At 44.9% G+C, this 25,563-nt stretch overlaps 1 protein-coding gene across 1 annotated transcript; it reads right to left on the reverse strand.

Moving 5' to 3' along the window:
* Window positions 1-3,714: 3,714 nt before the first annotated feature.
* Window positions 3,715-25,077, reverse strand: BCL2L12 (BCL2 like 12). The gene is made up of 7 exons (XM_075838961.1): window positions 24,981-25,077; window positions 14,577-14,760; window positions 13,403-14,028; window positions 11,608-11,733; window positions 8,375-8,478; window positions 6,109-6,378; window positions 3,715-4,837 (listed from the first exon to the last, which is right to left on the reverse strand). The coding sequence occupies exons 2-7, from the start codon at window positions 14,744-14,746 to the stop codon at window positions 4,790-4,792; spliced, it is 1,344 nt and encodes a 447-aa protein (XP_075695076.1). The 5' UTR covers window positions 14,747-14,760; window positions 24,981-25,077; the 3' UTR covers window positions 3,715-4,789.
* Between the last annotated feature and the right edge of the window lie 486 nt (window positions 25,078-25,563).

A 25,563-nucleotide genomic window follows, 5' to 3' on the forward strand; every position in this document is an offset into this window, starting at 1 on the left:
TTCGGGCGTTTTATGCTTCAAATTACGCCTGAAAGAACGGTTCTAATACGTCGGCAAACATCTGCCCATTGCTTTCAATGGGATTTACGGTGTTCTGTTCCCACGAGCCTTTATTTTACGCATCGCTTTCAAAATACGGCGCGTAAAATGACGGCTCGTCAAAGACATGCAGGACACTTCTTGGGATGTTTTTGGAGGCGTTTTTCATTGACTCCATTGAAAAACAGCTCCAATAATGGCCGAAAAAACGCAGCGAAAAACACGAGTTGCTACAAAAACGTCTGAAAATCAGGAGCGGTTTTCGCCTGAAAACAGCTCCGTATTTTCAGAAGTTTTTAGTCACTGCGTGTGAACATACCCTTACATAATTTTTCTTAATAAATATATCGAATTCCGAAATTGCTATTTTAGCAGCTTTATTTTTGAGACACCGGATATTTGATATTTTTTTTTGTACTTTGTGCAGTCCTCGAGATCTAAGTTCCAGGACTCCTTTGGGACAGAAGAAAAATAACGCACACTGCTTTCTATTGGAATATCGCAACGGTGTTCTTAAAGGAAAACTCCACAATTTGCAACATTTCAGCTCAAGGGATTATCCCACAAAATATTATTTAGTAACAAAACCTGTAAAATTAAGCACCATTGTAATATACATCTATAATCAATATTTTTCCTCTGCTGAGATAGTATTTTTAATTTGTCCCGATATCTGCGTCCATCTACTGTGGCAGGTAGCAGTGGACAGGCATGCGCCATTCCGCTTTTGCGTCATCTTGGCTATGCACATTATTAGGGTAGGTGCACACACAAACTCAAAAACGTCTGAAAATACGGAGCGGTTTTCAGAGAAAACCGCCTCTGATTTTCAGGTGTTTTTGAAGCTTCTTTAGGCTATGTTCACACGGGGTATTTTGCCGAGTTTTTTGACGCGGAAACCGCGTCGCAAAACTCGGCAGAAACGGCCCGAGAACGCCTCCCATTGATTTCAATGGGAGGCGTCGGCGTCTTTTTCCCGCGAGCAGTAAAACTGCCTCGCGGGAAAAAGAAGCGACATGCCCTATCTTCGGGCGCTTCCGCCTCCGACCTCCCATTGACTTCAATGGGAGGCAGGAGAAAGCGTATTTCTCGCTGTTTTATGCCCGCGGTGCTCAATGGCCGCGGGCGAAAAACGACGCGATAATTGCCGCGAAAATCGGCATGCAGGGAGAGGAATATCTGCCTCAAACTTCCAAACGGAATTTTGAGGCAGATATTCCTCCCCCAAAATACTCCGTGTGAACATAGCCTAAAGGCTGTGTTCACACGGAGTTTTTTGCAGGAGGAATATCTGCCTCAAAATTCCGTTTGGAAGTTTGAGGCAGATTTTCCTCTCCCTGCACGCCGATTTTCGCGCCATTTTTCGCCCGCGGCCATTGAGCGCCGCGGGCATAAAACACAGCGAAATACGCTTTCTCTGCCTCCCATTGAAGTCAATGGGAGGTCAGAGGCGTAAACGCCCGAAGATAGGGCATGTCGCTTCTTTTTCCCGCGAGGCAGTTTTACTGCTCGCGGGAAAAAGACGCCGACGCCTCCCATTGAAATCAATGGGAGGCATTTTAGGGCCGTTTTTGCCGAGTTTTGCGACGCAGTTTCCGCGTCAAAAAACTCGGCAAAATGCTCCGTGTGAACATAGCCAAATGGGGTTTTGGAGGCGGAAACCGCCTCAAGATGGGTCATGACACTTCTTTTTACCGCGGTAAAAAAAACTCGTCCAACTCCCATTGAAATCAATGGGAGGCATTTTCGGGCCGTTTTTGACGAGTTTTGTGACGCGGTTTCAGCCTAAGGCTATGTTCACACGGAGTATTTTGACAAGTTTTTTGACGCGGAAACCGCATCACAAAACTCGGCAAAAACGGCCCGAAAATGCCTCCCATTGATTTCAATGGGAGGCGTCGGCGTCTTTTTCCCGCGAGCAGTAAATCTGCTTCGCGGGAAAAAGAAGCGACATGCCCTATCTTCGGGCGTTTCCGCCTCTGACCTCCCATTGACTTCAATGGGAGGCAGAGAAAGCGTATTTTGCGGTGTTTTATGCCCGCGGGCGAAAAAAGCCGCGAAAAACTCAGCGAAAATCGGCGTGCAGGGAGACGAAAATCTGCCTGAAACTTCCAAACGGAATTTTGAGGCAGATATTCCTCCTGCAAAATACTCCGTGTGAACATAGCCTTAGGCTATTTTCCTCTGCCTTCACGCCGATTTCCGTGGCGTTCTTTGCGGCATTTTTCGCCCGCGGCCATTGAGCTTTCTCTGCCTCCCATTGATGTCAATGGGAGGTCTGAAGGGGTAAATGCTCGAAGATAGGGCATGTCCCTTCTTTTTCCCGCGAGCCGGTTTTTCCGCTCGCGGGAAAAAACGCCTCCGCCTCCATTTTTTGGCGCGTTTTGCGGTGCGGTTTCCGCATCAAAAAACTCCCTGTGAACTCCCCCGTAATTTGGAGCTTCTTTTCAGGCGTTTTTTGAGGCGTTTTCAGAGTGTTCAATGGAAAATCAGCTCCAAAAAACGCCTCAAGAAGTGACATGCTACTTTTTACGGAGCGTCTTTTTACGCTCCGTTTTTTAAAACAGAGGTGTAAAAAGACGCCCCATATGAACTAAATGCTGTTTTTCCCATTGATTTCAATGGGCAGATGTTTGTAGGTGTTCAGCTTCCGTTTTTTCAGGCGTTTTTCGAGGCGTAAACGCCCCGAAATACTCCTGAAAACACTGCGTGTGAACATACCCTTACATTCCGGTGCTGCGGCCAATGGAATCTATATTCGCCTTTTCTCTAGTTCACAGAGAAGCCGAGCATGCGCATTAGCGTTGTCCTCCTTGGAGAAGCCGCCAAGATACAGCATAGGCGCTATTAGATGAATCACTGGGGGCTGAAAGAGATTGTGAGGGGGAGGGAGACAACGGAACAAAGCTACGGCTTTTGGGTGGCCAGTTTATAATGTCAGTAATCTCAATGCACTACTGGGAGATGGTGAGACCGGAGGGTCACGTAGCGCGGCGCTAAGAGGGGGGTAAGTTACTTGTAAAGAAGCAGAAAGATTAAGTTTTGACATGTAGTTTACGGATTTAGAACGTTTGATTGCTGATTGTGTTATTGACTGGATTTTTTTATTTATTTTTATTTTTTACAGGGGTGGTGAATAAAAGCGGCCAAAAAGTTTTGAAAGTTTGACCATATTGTACTCATTCGTCCGTCCACGTCTTCAGAGAGCGGTGCATCGAGAGAGCGCAGATGATAGTTAGGCCGTCACGTGAATGCAGGAAAAAGACCTTTCAAAAGTTATTTTTGAGAAAGGTTTTCCTGCTTTCTCATGACAGGATCCGATTACATTATGGGCACTAAATACGTAAAGGCCCACGTCAGGCATAAGTTATATTTACAAGATCCGGCCCCACCTCTGGCAGGGTCCCTTGACCAAGGCAGCTCGCGGTAGCCACATACAGGAGGAGACCAAATGGTCTTAGACACAACGTCCCTGAGTCTACTGTATGTTCAGGTGCGGCGGAGACCGGGGCAGAGCAAAATTGTAAAAGGTAAGTATATTCGAAATGACAGGTTTGCGCTAGCATTGAGGTTTGTCCAAATCTCAGATAACCCCTTTATGGCGGCCAATGTGATAAAAGCAGGACCGGAGTTACTCCATAAAAGCCCACCCAAAACAAAAAGATCACACCACCAGAAACTTCACATTGACTTTATTGCCTGGCAAACATTCTAACCAATATGGCGGACACACGCACTATAGGTGACTGAACATTTGCTGACGGACACAGATATTTTTTAATTAAAAAAAGTAGTAAAAAAAGAATATCTTCCCATTCAAACAAGAGTGCAAAACAGCATCAGTATAGTGTTCTTATTCAGACCTGTCAATCATGAGGTAAAAAGACTGCCCCGCATATGCCAACCCTGCCAAACGACAGGATCATTGTCCAGTATGGCTGTACTTAGGCAGCAGAACCATTCAATAATTAAAAAAAGGCTATGGCACATGCCTGCTGATGCCAATATTGTATAAAAGTCTATTACAAATTGAATGGTATTTTCCCACACACAGGATACGCTGCAGATTTTCTGCAACAGAATCTCAAAAACAGCGCAGGTAAATCGGATCCAAAAATCCACACCAAATAGTGCGTTTTTCCCGCTCGCACTGCTCCGGTTTTACCTGCGGATTTAGTGTTAAACATGGAGTATATGTGCACCTGTGGATTTCCAGTGGTTTTTACTGCGTAAACGCTGTAAAAACCGCTACGAAACAAGTCTGTTGCCGAATTTATGCTCCCCATTGAAGTCTGTCGGCAAAGCACGCAGCATCTTCGCACAGAACCCGCAACATAAATTGCCATGTAGCGGAATTGAAATTTGCACCGCAAAACACTTTCCGCGCGACTTTTCTGCGTTTTTTTTTCCGCAGTGTGGGCATGAGATTTTCTAAATCTCATTCACTTTGCTGCTACAGTAAATGTTGTGGAATTTCCACGCAGAATTCCGTTACGGAAATGACGAAACGTTTACGCTACGTGGGAACCCGGCCTAGAAGTAGTCACGGATGGTTTGGCAGATTTTTGCTCCCTGAGGTATTGTAAGATGTCTGTAGGAGAACATATCATGCCATAGATGAAATCCAGGTCAGCAATCTTGACAGTATCTTGCCTCGTATCCTTACAAGCAGGAGAGGGTTAGGCCAGTGTGATGTACCCGAGATAGAATGGAGTTGTGATATATGAGGTAGGTCATTGATTTGGACACATTAGTCAATTTGCAAATCGGAAATATCTCCATTGGAAACAATTTTTTCCTGTAGGGCAAAAAAACAGAGAAAATAAATGACTGTGTTGATATGAAGTATTCAACATTTCACTAGATCAACAAAGAAATTGGTCTTGTTCGGGGGTACCTGGGCTCACGTATGGCAGAATACATGAGAACTATTTAATGGTCGGCAGAAATCGAAGATCTATGAGGGTTGCCAGGCTCAATATCAGCATTGGAACTGGGACCATGTGAACTTTTTAGAAATGGTACTTATAGACTAGGACAAATCACACGAAGTAAGACTGGGACAAATGGATGTAGTTACAGAAACTTGAGATAACGTAGACATTCTTAATGAGAATATATGGTGGTGCTATTAAAATGTACTTTAAAAGGTGGTTGTCCAGTTTTAAAGACCCATTTTCATATATCCTATTAGAGGATAGGGAGTTAATAAAGGGGGGGGGGGGGTCCTCTGGTCAGGATCCTCATCTTTCAGCCAGACTGGAGAGCGGTTACAAAGATCATCCCTTGCTCAGGAGGACCTGTCCTGTATTACACAGACAACCCATTGATATGAATGGACACTGTGTAGTGCTTAATTCCCCCTGTGGGGGCACTGCAGAGAAACGAAACACTTAGTGCCAGGTTTCCCCACACATTACAGATGATCGCTGGAGGTCCCATGAGGGGAACACTCCATGATCAGCTTATTGCCAAGGGTCCCTTCTAACAAGTAGGGACCGTCCAAAGCAGAGAACCTCTTTAAGAGCAGTTGTACTAAGATATGAACATTTTATTTTCCTTTTCATGCCCATATTATTGTCCTTAGGGGCAGTATTATATATTATAGCAGTTAGTTTCTCAGGACAATAGTTGAATGGGCTTGAAACCAACAACCACGCATGGCAAAGAAAAAAGCTCCCCCACAGGTGAAAATTATATTGTTATAATTTTCACCAGAAGGAATAATAGAAGAGAAACCGATTTTACCATTTAACTTGGGAATGTTTTCTATACCGTCAATCTGAATACAGGTTCTTGCAACTTTAATAACTCTTTAAAGGGGGTGCCTACTTTGGACAAGTAGAAGTTAGGCAGCAATTGTTCAATTCCCCTACAGTGCCACCGCAGGGGAAATAAAGCATTACACACTTACCATTGAAACCAATGGGCTGTCAGTGTAATGCACAGATGTGCTGGTACCTCCAGAACAAGAGATGCTCTTGGTAACCGAAGGGGGTCCCCAACTAGGGACAACTTTATTACACAACCCCTTTTACATCTAGAAGTTAGAAAAACAAGACATATTACCCAGCCTCCTTGTTTCTGTAGCCACGGGACAAACATGTCCATGTATTGAAGACTATAGCCCATTAGTGTGTGGACGGCGTGACTATTAATCCCGGCCACTTTCCTGGTCAGCTCCATGGTAAGGGCAATTTTCGTCAGTTCAGGGCTCACACTTGAACCCTCTTCGTTCTTTTCAACCTCGGCCTCGCTTGTGAAAACTTCTGCAAGACGGAAGAAGCTGCCATAGGACATCCTGCTGAGGGTATTCCTGAGGAAGGGATCTTTATTGATCTAGAGGATAAAAAGCAGATCACTCTCAAGGACGTATCTTGGATTAAAACAACACGAGCTATCGAAATGAAGGTGGCCATACACAGGACTAATATTGGATGAACCCGCCGATTTCGTAGGGACCGGCCAACCAGCTAATATGTATTATGTCGGGAAAAAGAAGGGTATTTCAAAATGCCCAAACTTTTGTGCCTGGCAGCGGCTAATTCCCCTCACCCCATTGAGAGGAACCGAGCGTGCACGTGTATGGGCAGGTCAGGGGTAACAGCTGTTGACCGGATGAGCGTTCGACCGACAGCTATTGAAGATATTCGGCCACCTTTATAGTTATAATATGTAACACCAGTGTGTAGCTTTTTTATTTTTTAATATTATTTTTCTTTTTATTTACACTATTAACAATGGTAATAGGAACGTATTGTGTGACCACAGTTTCCTTTCATCGGCCTGTTTACTATATAAAAGATCTTCCTCTCCCCCAGGCTTAGCTATATTCACAGGCATATTTCTCTAACAACAGCCACTTGGCTTGTCTTTCAAGCCAATCCATTGTTCCATTCAAATCGGCCTAGTATAGTCGATTAGCATTCCCTCAAATGTTAATTCTGTATATGCTTCACACTGGAGAACCCACAAAAGCAACTTAAAAAGTTTATCCATTACAACAGTTTATCTCAAATGGCTAAAAAACACACACCAACTGCAAGCGCAACCAAATACCTATAGCTGCTCATACACGTTATATAAATATCTCATGTATATTGGGTCTTACCAACTGTCCCCCGATAGCAGATATCAGGGGAAACAAGGATCGGGCATATTCACTTTGGAAATACCCGATCCTTTGTTCGGCTGGTATATATGCCACTGCCGGAGGGGTCTATCAGCAGCTTATCTCCCTCACCCTACTCAAATAAACGTGCATGCTCGGCCGATCTGAGCATGCATGTTTATGGGGAGATTACGGTCAGCCGAGCAAATGCATATGACCAGCTTTAGCGCAGGATCGCCTTTGGTAAGTATATAAGTAATCAATCATTAAGAAGGGACCTAAACGAGCGCCGATCGACGATGTAGCAAGTCGTTACCGTTGCAAGGACATTCATTTATATGTAACAATAATCGATTGTTTTTTATTAATTAGTTCGCTTGTTTTTATGGCCAATAATTCCACATCTCCTGTCTCGTCTGCGAACGACTAGCACGGTACCTGTTCACACGAGGGGATGGATCGCTTGATAAACGATCATTTTTAGGCTATCGTATAAGATTCGATCAACGACAAAGTAGCAATTTCTCACTGATTGTTCAATCGCTGCACATGTTTACACTGGACAAGGATTGTAAACTTTTACGATTTACATCATAATCGCCCCATGTAAAAGGCACAAATTATATTTACAGAAAAATCGACCCAAAAAAATTAAAATGTAATCAACGAACGGATGACTAAATGTGCCGCAATGCAATTCATGGTATTTGCAACAGTTTTAAAGGGGTTTTCCAGGAAACAGCGGCTTATCTGCATATGTGGCTATGCCTGGTACTGCAGCTCAGACTAATTCAATTGAAAGGGACAGAACTGTGATACCAATCAGCCACATGTACGGATGAGCCACGGTGTCTGTATAAACAATGACGTGGCCGCGACGTTCTGTTTTGCTCTAATGATCGGTTGGGGTCGGACTACCACCCGATTTAACTGATACGAAGGATAGGCCATCAATGTTTTAGTCCTTCAAAACCCTTTTACACATCGCTCTATGCAGAGGCGTAACTTGTAGGACCTGGAACCCAATGCAAAATCTGTAAAAGGGCCCTCTCCTACTATGTGCCCTTTATAATACTGGTGTCTTATGTGGCAGAGGGGCCCTTGGATCACCTTTGGCACCAGGGCCCGGGTGTGACTGCAGAGGCCCCTCATATAGCTACACCCCTATTTACGATATTTTTTTGGACCAGGGGGCAAATCTGTATCTGGAGTGCCAGTCCTTACCTTTTCATTGATAACTACAGCCTGTTCCTGCAGCAGGGCCACCAGCTTCTGTATCACCTCGTCCTGGTCAGCCGGCCTGTCGTCAGTTGTCACATTGTTGTTGTCTGTGAATTGTAGAATAACGCAAAGTTAGAGGTTCGCTAAGAAACAGTCACAATAAAGGTACATAAATATTTCAACATCTACTTACTTCTGCTCCAGTTTTTATTGCTCCGTGGTGTATACAAAATCAAGCAACTTTTCAAAGAGACTTGATTACAAATATTCTACCATTTTATGTATACAGCTACTATTCAGAATGGTGTGTTTCCATGGATACACACTAAAAACACACTATGTGAGCGGTAGGATCCTGGATATTGCGCTTAGGGCATTGTTTGATGCAAATGTAGAGAAAAACTCCCAACGTGTACCTCTGACAGGTGCCTACGACATATGCCATGCAGTTGCATACGTCACCATTCGACCACTGTTAAAATAACATATACTGTATGGTGTAGTTTATTTGCATTATTGGACTGTACAGGAAAGTGCAGCAGGCTGCATATGCCGAACGTACATACAATGCAAACACAGCGTGGGTAGTCCCTTACTTTCTTCGCTCTGCCCCCTCTTCTTGCTATCCTACAGACTGTAAAAGAAATAGGCATAGGGAAGGGAGTAACACATGAATGAGGGATCAGACTACAAAAAGTTTGTTTGTAGTCTGTAACCATGGAAACATATAGGCCTGCAAAGGAGCTGTATCCCCAAAAAAAATCAAGATAATTTTAAGACTATTTGCAAAGTTTTTTTTGGTTTTCTATCTAAATGCATTGAGGCCAAACATTTTACATATATTTTAGATATGAAAGAAAACATCCAGGCAAAGCAGAAATCCAAAGGCTTGTGTAAATCAGTGTCAGATTAAACCCCTACCAATAAGACAATTACGGTATATCCACAGTATATACCATAAATGTCTCAGTTGAGAATACCCTTTTAAAAGTAGCAGTCGGGGTAAAACACATGCACTGTGTTACGCCTGGTGCAGGGCCTGAGGAGGTGATGTATGGCACAGGGCTTCAGCAATGCATTGCCCCCCAAGCATGCACTAGGCATAACAAAGTAACAGTCTTGCTTGGATTTCTTTAAGTTGCTTAAACTAAAACTCATACAGCCAAACAGTGCCCCCTATAACAGTGCCAGCCACACAGTGCCCCCCATAACAGGGCCAGCCACACAGTGCCCCCCATAACAGGGCCAGCCACACAGTGCCCCCCATAACAGGGCCAGCCACACAATGCCCCCCATAACAGGGCCAGCCACACAGCGCCCCCCCATAACAGGGCCAGCCACACAGTGCACCCCCATAACAGGGCCAGCCACACAGTGCACCCCCATAACAGGGCCAGCCACACAGTGCCCCTCATAACAGGGCCAGCCACAGTGGCAGCCACACAGTGCCCCCCCCCCCCCCCCATAAGAGGGCTGGCCACACAGTGCCTCCTATAACAGGGTCAGACGCACAGTTCCCCATAACAGGTCCAGACGCACAGTTCCCCCATCACAGTGGCTTCTACATACTGCCCTCCAGAACAGTGCCAGGCACAAAGTGCCCATTATTCGTGCCTTCCACACAGTACTCTCCGTCAATACTAGTTGGATAGAGCCACCCTTTACAGTGCACCATTAGGACAAACCTGTCCCTGCTCCCCCGTTGCACACGGCTCCTCTTCTCTCCGACATGGAAGATACATGTGAGCAGACACAAGAGGGCGTGCACATGTATCTTCCAAAATCTGCAGTTATATAAGGGGCCTATTCACATCAGCGTTGGATTCCCGTTCATTCGTTCCGTCCAACCTTTCAGTCAGAGGAACCGATAAACGGAAAGCCGAAAAGAAACTATAGCTTCCGTTTACATTACCATTGATTTCAATGCTAATGCTTCCGTTGCTTTCCATTTATTTCCATTCTGTAAAGTTTCCGTCTTTTTTTTTTTTTTTCACGGAAACAATAGTGCTCTCGACTGCGCTATAGTTTCCGTGAAAAAAATGGAAACTTTACGGAACGGAAACATTATCATTGAAATTACTGGTAATGCAAACGGAAGCAATAGTTTCTATTCATCGGTTCATCTGACGGAAAGGTTGAACGGAACCCGAACGCTGATGTGAACAGGTCCTTAATGATCAGTGCAGGGAACATGGAACGGAGCGGCTGTCTAATGCACTCAGTCTTCTGCATCAAAAGGATGTGGCAATTTTTTGACATTTGTGTCTTTCTTAAAGAGGATCTGTCACTAGTTTATTAATTCCCTATCTCCTATCTAATCTAATAGGCGCTATGATGCTGATAACTACAGTGTGATTTTTTTTACATTTTTTTTTATTATTTGCAAAGTTATGAGCATATTTCTAAATATGGTAATTTGGCTATACTTGCCAAATGGGAGGCTACTCTTTCTTTTCACTCTGGGCGGTGTAATGTTTTCTGTAGGACGCTGTCCAATCAGCATACAGCTTCTTCCCCTTCCCTGGCCAGCAACACAGCGTGATCATATAGTATATAGCTTCCATTCCCGACTGTGTTTTCAACTGGTGATACCTCCTGTTTCACAACTGAAACTGCTGTTACCATATGAAAGATTAGAATCTCCTCTTTCATATGCCACCAGAACCGCTGTTCTAGGTGGTCCACAGCCGGAGATATGGCTATTTGAAGTGATGCCCCCTCCCTCCAGCCTCAGTCTCTCACACTGTGTGAAGCAGCTTCATGCTGATTGGACAGCGTCAGAGGCTGTGAGGAAGCTCCACCTCAGCAGAATCACTGGGGTTGACGCCCACATGGCTAGCATAGCCTCATTTGCATATTTAGAAAAAAGCTCATAACTTTTAAAATGATACACTTTTTGGGACACAATTTTCACTATTATTATCAGTGTGACCGCGCCTATCAGATTAGGAGATAGGGCATTACTAAACTAGTGATAGATGCTCTTTAACTGTTGGGACACAGGCAAAGAATGTCTGTGTCCCATTGGTAAGGGGGTCGCAGGTTGTGCATCCTTGCCCTAAGGCAACATTGCAGGCATTACATGGACGTCAACTGAATACAATGGTCATCCATGCAATTCACAAAATTCTGCCAGACACAAGGTGGATATATAATAAAATATAGACTGACCATAGAAAAGCGGAGGAGATACAAAGTAGGTTAAGTCTTCTAGGAAATAAGAAAAAATGTCATACCTCCTCGAATTACTAAACCACATAAAGCATCGGGCTCCAGGGGACTTTTCACCTTTTTGTGTTTGATCAAGGTCTCCAGCTTCTTTGCAGCCAAGGAGTAAATCTCGGAGTCTTCAAGTCTCCCTACTAATACATAAACCATAAATTATATAAGGGCTTACAGGTCCGTACAATTCTATAGACGTGTTCACTAGTCCAAAAACCAAATCTAAACAACTGATAAACTTAACTTAAATGGGTCCATTGGATAGGTGATAAGTGTTAGATCGGCAGGTGTCCAACCACTGGGACCACTAGTAAAATTGGGGGGGCTTCAGTAGGCTATCTACCCCCACAAGCACTGAGGACAGAACACTTTTTTTATATTTTTCCTCTTTGCATCCCGGAGTTTATAACTTGCTTACTTTTTGTTCCACGTAGCTGTATGAGACTTTGTTTTTTGCGAGTTGTACTTTATGTAGGTGCCATTTGGTACATTTACATGATCGTTTAATTTATGTACATTTTTATTTAGCCAAAAATGCAGAAAAAAAGCCATTCCGCTGCAGTTTATTTTTTACAGCGTACACTAATCATCATAAATGACGCTATACATTTATTGTACAGTCGTGGCGATACCAAATGTGTATGTTACTTTGTTTTGGGACTTATATTTTGTAAAGTTTATTAATACCAAAAAAAAAATGTGCATGTGTGTATTTTATTTTTTTCTAAAGGAGTTTTCCAGTCCCTAAAAATTGATGGCCTATCCTCAGGATAGGCCATCAATAGCTGATCATTCGGGGTCTGACTCCCGGGTGAAGTGAATGGGACAAGGCTGCAATACTGTGAATCGCCGCTACATCTGTGTCAACTATTCACAATGAGCAAGTAGAAATAAAGGGGATGCATCACTCGTAGCCCCCTTCAAAACAGCTGATTGGCTGGGGTCCCGGGAGTCAGACCCGAGTAATCAGCTATTAATGGCCTATCCTGAGGCAATGAATCGAAAAATAATCAAAATCTAAATTCAGCGCAATTAATCGACATCATACCTAAGTATGCCCTAACAACAGGAAAAATGGTCAGACAGCCCTGGGGTCCTTCAATGGACCCTGGACTGTCTGGCCATACAAGGTATGGATATATTGATTGCGTCACAGGGATTCCCTGTGACGCAATCTACGGGAGGCCCCCTCTAATTTTCCCTTTGAATACCGCAATCGGTTTTGATTGCGACATTCAAAAGGTTTAATGGCGGAGAGATTTCTCTTATCTCCCCTGTTACGGCGGGGCCGCGGCTTTGTATTACAGCCATTGCCCCGATCCTGATTGTGCGCGCACACTTGTTCTACCTGATGCGGCAACGTAAAGTCCAATCAACAGGTTAAAGAACTAAATGCCTGCCTGTATAGTGCAAGATACAACCCTGGGCACCTTTGTCCAGTCTAGGACTGCCCTCCATAGTGAAGCTAGCCTTGGTTATCATGTCACGGGGGCTAAAGATTACCTGTACACAAGGCAGAATCCCACCCAGTACAGTTTGGCAATTAGGTTTGACTGCTAAAATCTCGGAATACAGAATGTTGAAAAATTTGCGGATAAATACTTCCAACAGCGGCTTATCTTCTAGAATAACATAAGGAATGGGCATGTTGAAATCCAATATGCCCACTCCTCATCTCCTATGACCTCTACCGCCGGGGATAGTCGGGGGACCCTATGCACATGCATTAGTTTAAATATACAGGTGGGGCGCATTAAAAGATAGCAAAAGACGAATAAATAGAAAATAATAGATTGAATACATTCATACATTTAGTCTCCCGATCAGGAGAGCGATGTTCATCATAACACGATTTCACCGGCAGAAAGTCGGGCCGGGCAGGTTTGGAGTCTGCCGCCACAGCATTCTCTTTGTGCGGCTTTTTCTTCAGCAGCCTTTTAAAGGAGAAGGGACGACTTGACTTTTTTGGTGTCCCGTGCTTCTCATGAGTCTCTGATTCATAAGGTCTCTGCTCTTCTTCTGACAAAGAAAGTGTAGAGGATACCACAGTACAGGCAAGTAAGGGGTTAGGAGACTTGGGACGTTTCAAGGAATCCGCTTTGGCCGCAGCTTTTCCATGGTCGTCTAGTATAGCGTCAATAGAGTCTCTGGATTTACCGTGAATGCTTCCATACTTCTCCTTCGGTGTACCGGCCTTCTCCTTGGCCTGGCTTTGTTTTTTCAGCAGCTTCTTAATGCTCGTTTGGAAACCATGTTTGGTCTCTTCAACCCGATTGATCTCCTCGTGTAGGGAACTCCAGGTACCCTGATACCCCAGAGAGGACTGCTCACCAAATGTTGGGCTCCTGCTCCTTTCATCTTTTTTATGCTCTTTGCTTTTTTTTCGATCTGACTTTTTACTTTTCTTTAGAAAAAATTCTTTACTTTCTTCATGGCTAAGAGAGGGAAAAAAATACCATAATCTGTGAACATGAAGGGGCATAACACCACCCAACACCCACAGCCTGTGAGACACCTGCCAATCCTAGTACCCACTAAGTAGGTATTTTCCATCCATCCCTTTTCTCAAAGAAAATTGATGTTCATCCCAAGGAGATCCCCATAACGAAGAGATATATGGCGTCTTTCCAATGATAAAATCCCACCACCCAAGCTTGGTTTGACCACCGTATATGGCGTCTTTCCAATTATAAAAACCCACCACCCAAGCTTGGTTTGACCACCGTATATGGCGTCTTTCCAATTATAAAATCTCACCACCCAAGCTTGGTTTGACCACCGTATACGGCGTCTTTCCAATTATAAAATCCCACCACCCAAGCTTGATTTGACCACCGTATATGGCGTCTTTCCAATCATGAAATACCACCCACACAAGTATGTGGCGTGTACCAGACTATTTCACTACCCGAATCTTGTACACGCAACTTTCTTACATTAAGATTTTCTTCGAAACGTCATTAGAGACCCTTAGAGGATGTACCTGTGACTATACTTCTTAGGGTCGTGATAGGCGCGCCCCACGTGTCCTAGATGTCTTCCCTCATCTTGACTCAAGGATCGTTTTAAAAAGGCTTCCAAGACACACTTTGTTTCTGCTTTCACCTTTATTATGCTGAGGTCGTCATTTGTGGGGTTGGCGATTATATCCATTCCACATCACTGCTCTAAAATACAGGAACACAGGGATGGACAGAGAAAAATTAGAAATTAATAGAATCAAAAGGGTAACGTTCCCTATGCCACTATGATCATTCACACTGCAAGCATTAAAATAATGTAATTTACAAAATGTATATATCACTATATCTATATGTTATATATTAGTTTAATATGTCTATATGGAGTATATAGGCCTCCTACCTTTATTGAAAGGGTCAACAGAGGTTTCGGGGAGCAGAATGCAGCGGAGTACAACCACATATTGCGTTAAACAGGACCCGCTTGCTGTCTAGTAGTAAATACTTGGATTTCTCAGGACATAACAATTCTAGCGCACCTTTTCCTAGAAAACCTGTATTGTGCCGTTCCGGTTTTGGCTTTTTCACATCAGGTTTTGGGCCTACGTTTAAAGCATACGCCAGGAAAAATCTCCCGACGTATACGTTAAACATAGGCTGAGACGGAAGCCTAACAGTGACATCCATCACCATAGACGTTAATGGTATACGTTAAACGTATACGTCATGGACTCATCATGGGCATGTTAAACGGATACCACTATAGTCTACGGGTGACGGATGCCACTGTTAGGCATTCTTTTTAACACATCCATGGTCTATAGATTATTATGGCATCTTCTTAACGTATACATCCTGAAAGGCTCATGCTGTATCTGTTTAACGGATGCCTGTGACGTATGCCATGCAGTGGCAATCGTCACCAAAACAGATAACAGACGTGATCACCATGAGGGGCTATTGAAAAGCCTAGGATATATACATATACCTGCGATGTATGCCATACAGTTGGACATGTCACCCAGGGCCTCCAATGATAAAAATAAAAAATAAAATACTGCGTGATATACGGTTTTCTGCAAGATCTGGGGGGGGAGGATTGAAAAAGCGTAGTCTTCTCTGCTACTCCATTTTTGAAAAAAGGTATAGTGACATATATACAAGCTCATAGGAGGTAAAAAGAATACAATTGTGGGATCCGTCATGCCAACGGAGCCCTATGGACATATTTACCGCGTGTCCGTCCAATAATGCAAAAAAATCTGATTATATGGCAACTCAGCAGTCCTGACAATGCCGGATTATCAGGATTTCACTATTTATATCTCCCTTAAAGGGGTTGTCCCAAGAATAAAATGTATCACCTGCCCACAGGATAGGTGATAGATGAGTTATTGCTGGGGCCCCCACAAATCACTAGAACGGGGTTCCCGAACCAAACGATCACAGTGAGGAGCAGCTTGAATGGAGCGCAGGATGAGCATACGCCCTGCCGCTTCATTCATTGCTACGGGGCTGACTATGACAGCCGAGCGCTGTATTTGGCTATCCCCGTCAGTCCTATTGACTATGAATGAAGCGGTAGGAAGCATGCTCGTCCTGCGCTCCATTCAAGCTGCTCCTCACTGTGATCGTGCGGTTCAGGAACCCCCGTTTTAGTGATCAGTGGGGCTCTAGCGATCACATTTATCACCGATCCAGTTCCTTAGGATTGGCCATCAATATTAAATCGGTGGGGGTCCGACTCCCGCCATCCCCGCTGATCATCTGTTTAAAGGAACAGGAAAACCCCTTTAAAATAAACCATGTCATCAAGAACACTTGTGTCACCTCAGATAAATGTAACATGGGATTTTCCCATTGTGCAGGTGCAGATGTCATTACTGACTCACCCTACACCGATCCTGTCTTAGCGCCAAGGAATGACTGTGTTTATGATCTAGGGTGTAAGTCAAAGACAGCAGCAGAGGAATTTTGCATAGTTGTCCTAGAAAATACTTCCTTGTGATACTTTGGCCTCTCGGATTACACAGTACTCGTAGTAATAGCGGATTATTATTACACTGAAGACAGCCGTTGACCGTAGCAAAAAAAATAAAAAAATCAGGTTGAAAACTAAATGTTGAGGCCCTTCCAGATTGAGGAGGCTAAATCAGAGGTTAACCCCTTCATGACCAGCAAAATTTTTCCGTTTTCGCCTCCCTGCCTTTCAGGGGCCACAACTTCTTCATTTTTTCATTGACGTGACTATACGAGGTCTTGTTTTATGCGTGAAAATGTAAAACATTTTCCTGCGCATTTTGGAGGGTAGAAATAAATTACTGTGTAATTTATTTTTAAGGCGCGACTATAGAAAAAAAGCAATTTTCGGCATGGTTTTGTTTTTTTATCCCGTTCATTTTATTCTTCAGGCTATAACGGTTGTGTAGATACCTAATATGTATACTTTTTTTGTTTTTATGTAATGTATGGGCAATAAAATATATTTTATTCTAAATAATGACTTTTTTGGGGAACTTTTTTGTTAAATTTTTTTTTATTTCATGAAGGGTTTAACTTTTTAACAACTTAATTTTTTACTTATAATGTATTAGCATACTCCTGTATACATTATACTGTGTCGCTATGATATCACATAGTGTGCCCTAACAGCAGGCTTACTGAACAGACAGCCTTGGGGTCCTTTCTAGGTCCCCAGGGATGACTGCACCCCCCAGTCTCGGATCGCGTCACCGGATTTCTGGCGACGCGATCGAAGAGGGGAGTCCGTTTTGATCAAGTCGCTGTCACGGACCGCGGCGATCAAAGGATTAAACAGCTGGGAGCGGAGCTTCCTCCGATCCTAGCTGTATTTAGTAACGGCTCCTACTTAGATAATGAGCACCCACAAGCCTTTTCTACAGTGAAGCCATAAAATGTCGCTGTCGATTCTGGACCTGCACCAGAAGTAAAGAAAGTTTCTATTCCTTGTGCTCAATTACTTTATGTCTGTGTATAGTTAACCGTATATAATTTAAGGGTGTGAAAACTTTTGCAACCAATCTATTGTTCCAATGCATCTAAAATAATAAAATAAAGCAACTTTAGGCTATGTTCACACGGGGTCTTTTGCCGAGTTTTTTGACGCGGAAACCGCGTCGCAAAACTCGGCAGAAACGGCCCGAGAACGCCTCCCATTGATTTCAATGGGAGGCGTCGGCGTCTTTTTCCCGCGAGCAGTAAAACTGCCTCGCGGGAAAAAGAAGCGACATGCCCTATCTTCGGGCGCTTCCGCCTCCGACCTCCCATTGACTTCAATGGGAGGCAGGAGAAAGCGTGTTTTATGCCCGCGGCGCTCAATGGCCGCGGGCGAAAAACGGCGCGATAATTGCTGTTCACACGGAGTATTTTGGGGGAGGAATATCTGCCTCAAAATTCCGTTTGGAACTTTGAGGCAGATATTCCTCCCCCAAAATACTCCGTGTGAACATAGCCTTACAAAAATAGTCTTAAATAAAAATGTATTTATTTAAAAAATAAATAAATAAATAAATAAATAAAAAATAAATAAAATAAAAATCGACATTTATGTGTCTACAGCTCCTATGCAGACCTATTTATCTCCATGGTTACAGACAAACCCTGTATAGTTTGATGCGGCAGTCATGTCTTAGCCCTTATTCAAACTACAAGGTTTCCCGGCCGGGTGACGGCCGTTCATAAAACGGCCGTCACGCGGCTGCAGTAGGAACAATAGACCCCTAATGGGGCTATTCACACAACCGATTTTTTGACTGCACGGGAAACCTGGCCGTCAAAAAATGGGACATGCCCTATTTTCGGCTGTTTACCTGGCCGCCCGGCTCCCATAGAACGTGTCCCGAGTGACGGCCGTGTCTTCCGTCGCTCGCGCTCTCTCTCTCCTCCTCCTCCTCACAGTGCAGAGTGCATGTGAGGAGGAGGAGGGTCTTTATTTGCTCCCTGTAGGAGTCGGAATCCCCAATCCCCGGCCGGGGATTGGGGATTCCGCTACAGAAGTGAGTGACTACACTGTCCATATATGGACACAGCGACGTCCTTGACTTCTGAAGCGGAATCCCCGACCCTGTGGCCGGGGATTCCTCTCCAGGAGAAGTCAGTGACTACACTGTTCATATATGGACATTGAAGTCAGTGACTTCTCCTGGAATGGGGGGGGGGGGGGGTGCAACCTACGGGGGGCTGTGTGGCATTACCTACAGGGGACTTGGTGGCATTACATACAGGGGGCTGGGTGGCATTACATACAGGGGGCTGGGTGGCATTAACTACAGGGGGCTGGGTGGCATTAACTACAGGGGGCTGGGTGGCATTACGTGCAGGGGGCTGGGTGGCATTACATACAGGGTGCTGGGTGGCATTACATACAGGGTGCTGGGTGGCATTACATACAGGGTGCTGGGTGGCATTACATACAGGGTGCTGGGTGGCATTACATACAGGGTGCTGGGTGGCATTACATACAGGGTGCTGGGTGGCATTACATACAGGGTGCTGGGTGGCATTACATACAGGGGGCTGGGTGGCATTACATACAGGGGGCTGGGTGGCGTTACCTACCAGGGGGGCTGTGGCATTATCTACAGAGGGCTGTGTGTGGCAACAAATTTAAATTAAATTCATCCGATTTTAAAACGGACAGGGAAAAAAACGGATGCAAAACGGGTCAAAATCGGCCGTTAAAAACGGCAACACTGCCCGGAACGGATGCAAAACGGATGCAAAACAGCCGGCAAAAACGTCCGTTTTTATCGGCCGACACTCAGACCTTGTCGTGTGAATAAGGCCTTAGGGCTTATTCACACGACAGGGTCCCGCCCGAGCCCGAGTGTCGACCGATAAAATCGGCCGTTTTTCCCAGCCGGTTTGCTTAGTTTTGCATCCGTTCCGGGCCGGGCATATCTGGACAGTGACATCAGGGGCAACTCCTGAAGGGGAATCCCCATGTGTTCGGGGATTCCGCTTCAGGAGTTTCCCCTGATGTCACTGCCCAGATATGGACAGAGACATCAAGCGCTCTGTCCAGGAGCGGAATCCCTGAAAACACGGGGATTCCGCTCCTTCAAGGAGCTAAAGTGCGGCTAGCACATAGCAGAGCGGGGAGATACCGCCCTGCTCTGCTATAGTGGCGTCGCTACAGTAGTAGCAGCCGCAGCAGCTGCTAGCAGCGCCATCGAAGGGGTCGCCGGGCCAGGGCGCTTTTAAAACAAGCAGGGGAAGGGAGCCAGCGCAGCGCTCCCTCCACCTGCTGTACACCCCGGCCCTGCCACACCGTGTATCTCCAGCGTACAGCCATTCGTCCGAATGGCATCAACTCCTCCTCCTCACATGCCCTCTGCGCTGTGAGGAGGGAGCGAGCGACGGAATACATGGCCATCACTCGGGACACATTCCGGTGATGGCCGTGTATTACCCGGCCCCATAGACTTCTATGGGAGCCGGGCGGCCGGGTAAATGGCCGAAAATAGGACATGTCCCATTTTTTGACGGCCAGGTTTCCCGGGCCGTCAAAAAATCGGTTGTGTTAATAGCCCCATTAGGGCACTATTCTACTGCAGCCGGTTTTATGAACGGCCGTCACCCGGCCGGGAAACCCTGTCGTGTGAATAAGGGCTTACTCCACTCTCTCTGGGCAATGCTTCTTGAAAAAAACAACAGTAGAACAAGAGGCAGATTGAAATGAGTAACAAATGACTGCAGGATCAGACTACACAGGGGTTGCTTGTAGTCTGTAACCATGGAGACACATAGGCCTGGATAGGAGCCATGGACTCAAGACAATAGGAGATTTTTAATCAAAATTTGCAAAGTTGCGCTTTTATATTTTAGATTCATTGGAACAAGAAGATTGTTTGCAAAGGTTGACCTAGCCTTTTATAAACATTGGGGTAAAAAAAAATCATGGTGATAAGCTTTTACTCTTACTAAAGATAACCTTTCCTTCTGGTCACAACACAGGAATGTCACTAGTCCGGGTTTTGTGAATATAATAAATTCCTAGAAAAGGTCTAAAAATTGCAACGTTTGCATGACGTCAACAGAGCTAGTATTGTTTGTACATAACTCCAGGCATAATCGAGCGAAGCAAACAGAACAGTGAACTATCCCAAACCGGCCCTGGTAGACACATTCAGACACTAGAGCTTCTCAAAGTCTTACGGACCAGCAGATGTAGTGTTAAATCGCTCTATGTGATTAGAAAAAAAGGTTGCCTCTTTTTCTAGAAACAGCGCCACTCCTATCCATGGGCTTTGTCTGGTATTGCAGTGCAGTCCCATTTACTTATATAGGACTAGGCTGCAATACCAGACACATCCAATGAACAAGAGTGGTGAAGCTTCCGGAAAATGGAGGAAGGTGAGCAGACCTTTTTTTTCCTTCTCTAATCTTAAAAGGGTTTGCCCATCAGGGACATTTATGGCATATCCACAGGATATGCCATAAATGTCAGATAGATGCGGGTCCCACCTCTGGAACCCGCACCTATCTCTAGAACGGGGCCCCCCTAAATCCCGTTCTACCTTTCTCGGTTCCCGCTGCCTCCCGGCCACTTCCCGTCGAGCTACTCTGTTTTCGTAACTCCCATAGAAGTGAATGGCAGTAACGGAAACAGTGTAGCTCGCATGCTACGCCGATTCCGTAACTACCATGCACTTCTATGTTAAAATTCCGCTGTAGATTTTCCGTTGCGGAAATTCCGCAGCGTATCCTGTGTGCTGGAACATGCCCGACACAGCCCATCATGCAGAGGTTAGAAACCATGCCGCCGGGCAGAAAACATGTTCATCATTTTCTTTGAATTCAATCGTTCCGGAACAGGAAGGACTCCGGATCAGAGTTAGGCAGGAATTTCCCTTTAAGAAAGCGCTCCCCAGAAGTGCGGGATGAAAACTCTTTTGGACGTCTAAATAAAATGTTGCATGATGAATACAAGGACGGACTATGCAGCTTCAGCGTCTCCTCCCTGTGACATCGATGTGACTGTGAATTCCCAATTCCATCGGCTCCATGCAACCTGATATTTTACTACAGGGTCACACCCAGGTCTAACTAAACAACAAGCGGTCGCAACGCAAGAGGACAGAACGACGTTTTCAATAATCCTGTGCACGCCGGTATACTTACTAATTGTAGAAAAATCATATTCATTATCATTTCTGGAATTTGAAAAATCCTATGAGTTAACTAATGTTATTTGGGTTTTCCCAAATGCAGCAATAATGTCATATGGGTCATATGGTTGGTTTTAGCAGCCGGACCCCCATAGATCATAAGAATTCCAGGGTCTCAGTCCCCATTTTCACTGGAAAGTTGATGACACATACAAAACCTTACGAAAGGTGTGAGTAACAGGTCAAATATTTTGTTTCCGTCAGCGATCGGTACGGTTCTCAGTGGTCGGTCCTCCACCGATCCAACATCGATCACCGATCCAACATCGATCACCGATCCAACATCGATCACCGATCCAGTGAAAAGGTGATAGATGTTTCTGGCTGGAAAACCCCTTAAGTTTTACAGCTTCCACAGTGGCTACCACCCAGCTTAAAGTGTAACTCAACTTTTAATAAACTTTTGACATGTCAGAAGTTTTGATTGGTGGGAGTCCAAGCACTGAGATAAAGCGACACAGCGCTCACCCGAATGCTTCTGGCACTTTGTTTTAGGGATCGGTGGGGGTCTCAGTACTCGGAGCTCCACCGAGCAAAAGTTCTGTGCCTATGACATGTCAAAAGTTTTTCGAAAGTTTAGTTAGGCCTTAAAGCTATGTTGACACATCACATATTTGTGGAATTTCGGTGGCTCCCCACCGAAATGTCGCAACAAAGTACGGTACAACATTAGTGAATGGGGTTTTAACAAACTGCATTCACTCACAGCGTAAAAAATTTTCTTTTTAAAACGTAACATGTCCTATCTGCTGCGGAAGTGTTGCAGATATTCACTGCAGATTTTATTCATTGCAACGCAAGGAACGAAGATCTGCGGCTAACTTTCACACCACAATCAACAACTAAATACATTTCATTTTGATGCAGATTTTTAGGCCAATTCCAGAGCGTAATTTTTAAGGACTGTTTTAACGTAGGCTAAAAAGAGGACCTGTCCGCTCTTCTGACATGTCTGTTTTAGTAAAATCTTGCGTTTCCCATAAAATAACAAATTCTGAAGCATCTTTTCTTAGAACACTGCATTGGGCTGTTCCTCTGTTATTCCTCCTGGAAACGTATTAATAAATAGACAACTGGATGTTACCTTGTCAAATTGCCTTATAAACAGGGCAACAATCAGCCTATGAACGCTCGTTTATCGGCTGATTGTATCGTTTTAAATGCCGAAACTTTTATCGTTGTCGGCAGAGAGACGTGCTGCCGACATGACAGAAATGTATGGCGGCGAGTGATCGGAGTAACGAGCGCTCGTCCCCATACATAGCTCCTAGTGAAAGGAGCAAACGAGCGCCGATCAATGCCAAGTTTGGAGGCGTTCAGCCTCCGTATTTTTAGCTGTTTTTGACTAGGGGGAATGGTAGCATCCAGTTGTCAATATATTCATACAATTCCTGGAGGAATAAAAGAGGAGCAGCACAAGAAAGGATGCTCTAGAATCGTTATTTTATGACGAATTGAATTATTTACTAAAACAGACAAGTCAGGAGAGTGGACCAGTCCTCATTAACCAGATTCCTTAGGCTGGGTTCACACAGAGTTTTTTGACGAGTTTTTTCACGCGGAAATCGCATCAGAAAACGCGCCAAAAGACGGCCGAAAATGCCTCCCATTGATTTCAATGGAAGGCGGAGGCGTCTTTTTCCCACGAGCGGAAATACCGGCTCGCGGGAAAAAGAAGGGACATGCCCTATCTTCGGGCGTTTACGCCTCTAACCTCCTATTGACATCAATGGGAGTCAGAGAAAGCGTATTTCGCTGCGTTTTATGCCCGCGGCGCTCAGATTTTCCTCCTGCAAAAAACTCAATGTGAACCCAGCCTTAAAGGGAACCTGTCAGCAGTTTTAAGGTCTCAAAAACTGTTGACAGTGTGATTTAGCGGAGGATCAGAACATTCTAAACTTACCTTTTTTTCTCGGTCATCCAAGTTGCATGACCGAGAAAATGATGTTAAAATGATGTTAAATCCCGATCGCAAGTGCCACTGAGGCGGAACTTGATGTGCAAGCCCCACCCCTCTGCTCTAAGTGACAGCTCCAGAGGTCTCCCGAATGGCTGATAGAGCCGTCCCTCAGAGCAGAGAGTGGGACTTGCAACCCCCGCGCCGGGGGAATAAAACGGTTTTGGTTTTTTTTGGTCATGCAACGAGAAGATAAAGGCATCTATAAAACGTCTTATGCTGGACGCCACGCAGAGCAGGTGGCACTCCCCTTTGGCATCATATAGAGGTCTGTATCTGAAGTGTTTCATCAATGCCAACCCTGGTGAGTAAATAATACAAGCCTATTGCGCCATACGATAATGTACCTATAACCCGATGCGATAAAAGCGGCGCTCCTCACCGGACATGAGCCGTCCCACTCCCCTGCATAGCTGATACTCAGAATATTAACGGTAATACTGAGCCATAAAACGCAATAAAGCAGAGTTCACACAGGGACGCTATACAAACTATTGCCCTGCTTTTTATTACCTGCAGTGTGGACTGCTTGCTTTATGATCTTCTCACATGTATCTACAATCTCAAAGATCAATTTGTTTGGATTTCACGATCACTGTATTGGCTGTTCAGTCTTAGTCCTGCAACTTTTTTTTAATATACTCTGTTTTCTGTTTCTTGCTGTCAGTGAATGGAAACATAGGCACAGTAGACAGTCCTTCTCACACAGCTGATTGCTAAACTTGTATCTAGTCTACACAATCCTCTGTGAAATAAACAGCCTGGTCTCCAGACATTACATCTACACTGATACATTGTAGCAAACTATCAGAGATTTGCGCCGCTGGCTCAATAAAAGACTTGGAGACAGGACCTGCTGACAATCTAATGTCTATATGGACCTGCCGCTTTATATTATCATTGGATCTGACAGGTTGGATTTGAACCAACTCAATACCCCAGGAGATAAGCGGCGCCTATATTGAAATAACAATAACAGATCATTTTGATGAAATCCTTTGGGTTTGAGCTTACAATGAAGATCACAGGAGACTCAATGTACCATATTTATAATGTCATATACAGCAATATTGTAAGATAGGTGCAGTTATGATGTGAGCTGTGTGTATTACCATTAATAATAATTTTCTTTAGTGCTGTTTTCTCATAGTCAGAAATGAACACAAATCCTATTATTAGCGTCTTTTAAAAAACAAAAAACGCACAACAATAAAGCGCAACTATGTGTACAACGAATAACCGCACATCTCACACAGTCATGCCAGCCAGCACCCACCTACCACACACACAGTAGCTGCTCCGGGGACCAAGGACTGTGGACACCGGACTATCCGCCTCCCCGACCGAAACCATCAATGAGCAGCAAAACTTCTACGGGAGTCGGAACTCCAGAAAAGTGCACTGCGCATGCGCGGGTTGTCCCTGCGCCCGGGCTCTGACGTCACGGGAGGAGGGGTTACCAGGTGACGAGAAACGATTCTTCAGTATTTCCTGCCTGTGGCCCTCAGGATGTCGTGGGACTACAACCCCCAGCATTCCTGACAGCTGCTTGAGGGGGTCACAGACAGCACTTACTAAGGAAAGACTGCCTTACAGGGCGGTTACAGTGCAAAAACGCTTTCTTCAAGAATTCCCAAAGATGGCGCTGCCTCTAAAAGTTCTAGAGTGCCGCCATTACCTGAGTCAGTGTAAGCCCCTGAGAACAAGCGTCCCTTATGCTAGGGCTACACGGCGACTTTAGCCACGACACAGGTCGCACGACCAAAGACCTGCGGGTCACAAAGCGGCTACATTCACGTTCATAACTGCGATGCGGGCAGGACGACAACGCGATGTTTGGTCGTGCGACCTGTATCGCGGAAA

The sequence above is a fragment of the Rhinoderma darwinii genome, chromosome 10 (genome assembly GCF_050947455.1).
Source record: "Rhinoderma darwinii isolate aRhiDar2 chromosome 10, aRhiDar2.hap1, whole genome shotgun sequence".
Taxonomy (NCBI): domain Eukaryota; kingdom Metazoa; phylum Chordata; class Amphibia; order Anura; family Rhinodermatidae; genus Rhinoderma; species Rhinoderma darwinii.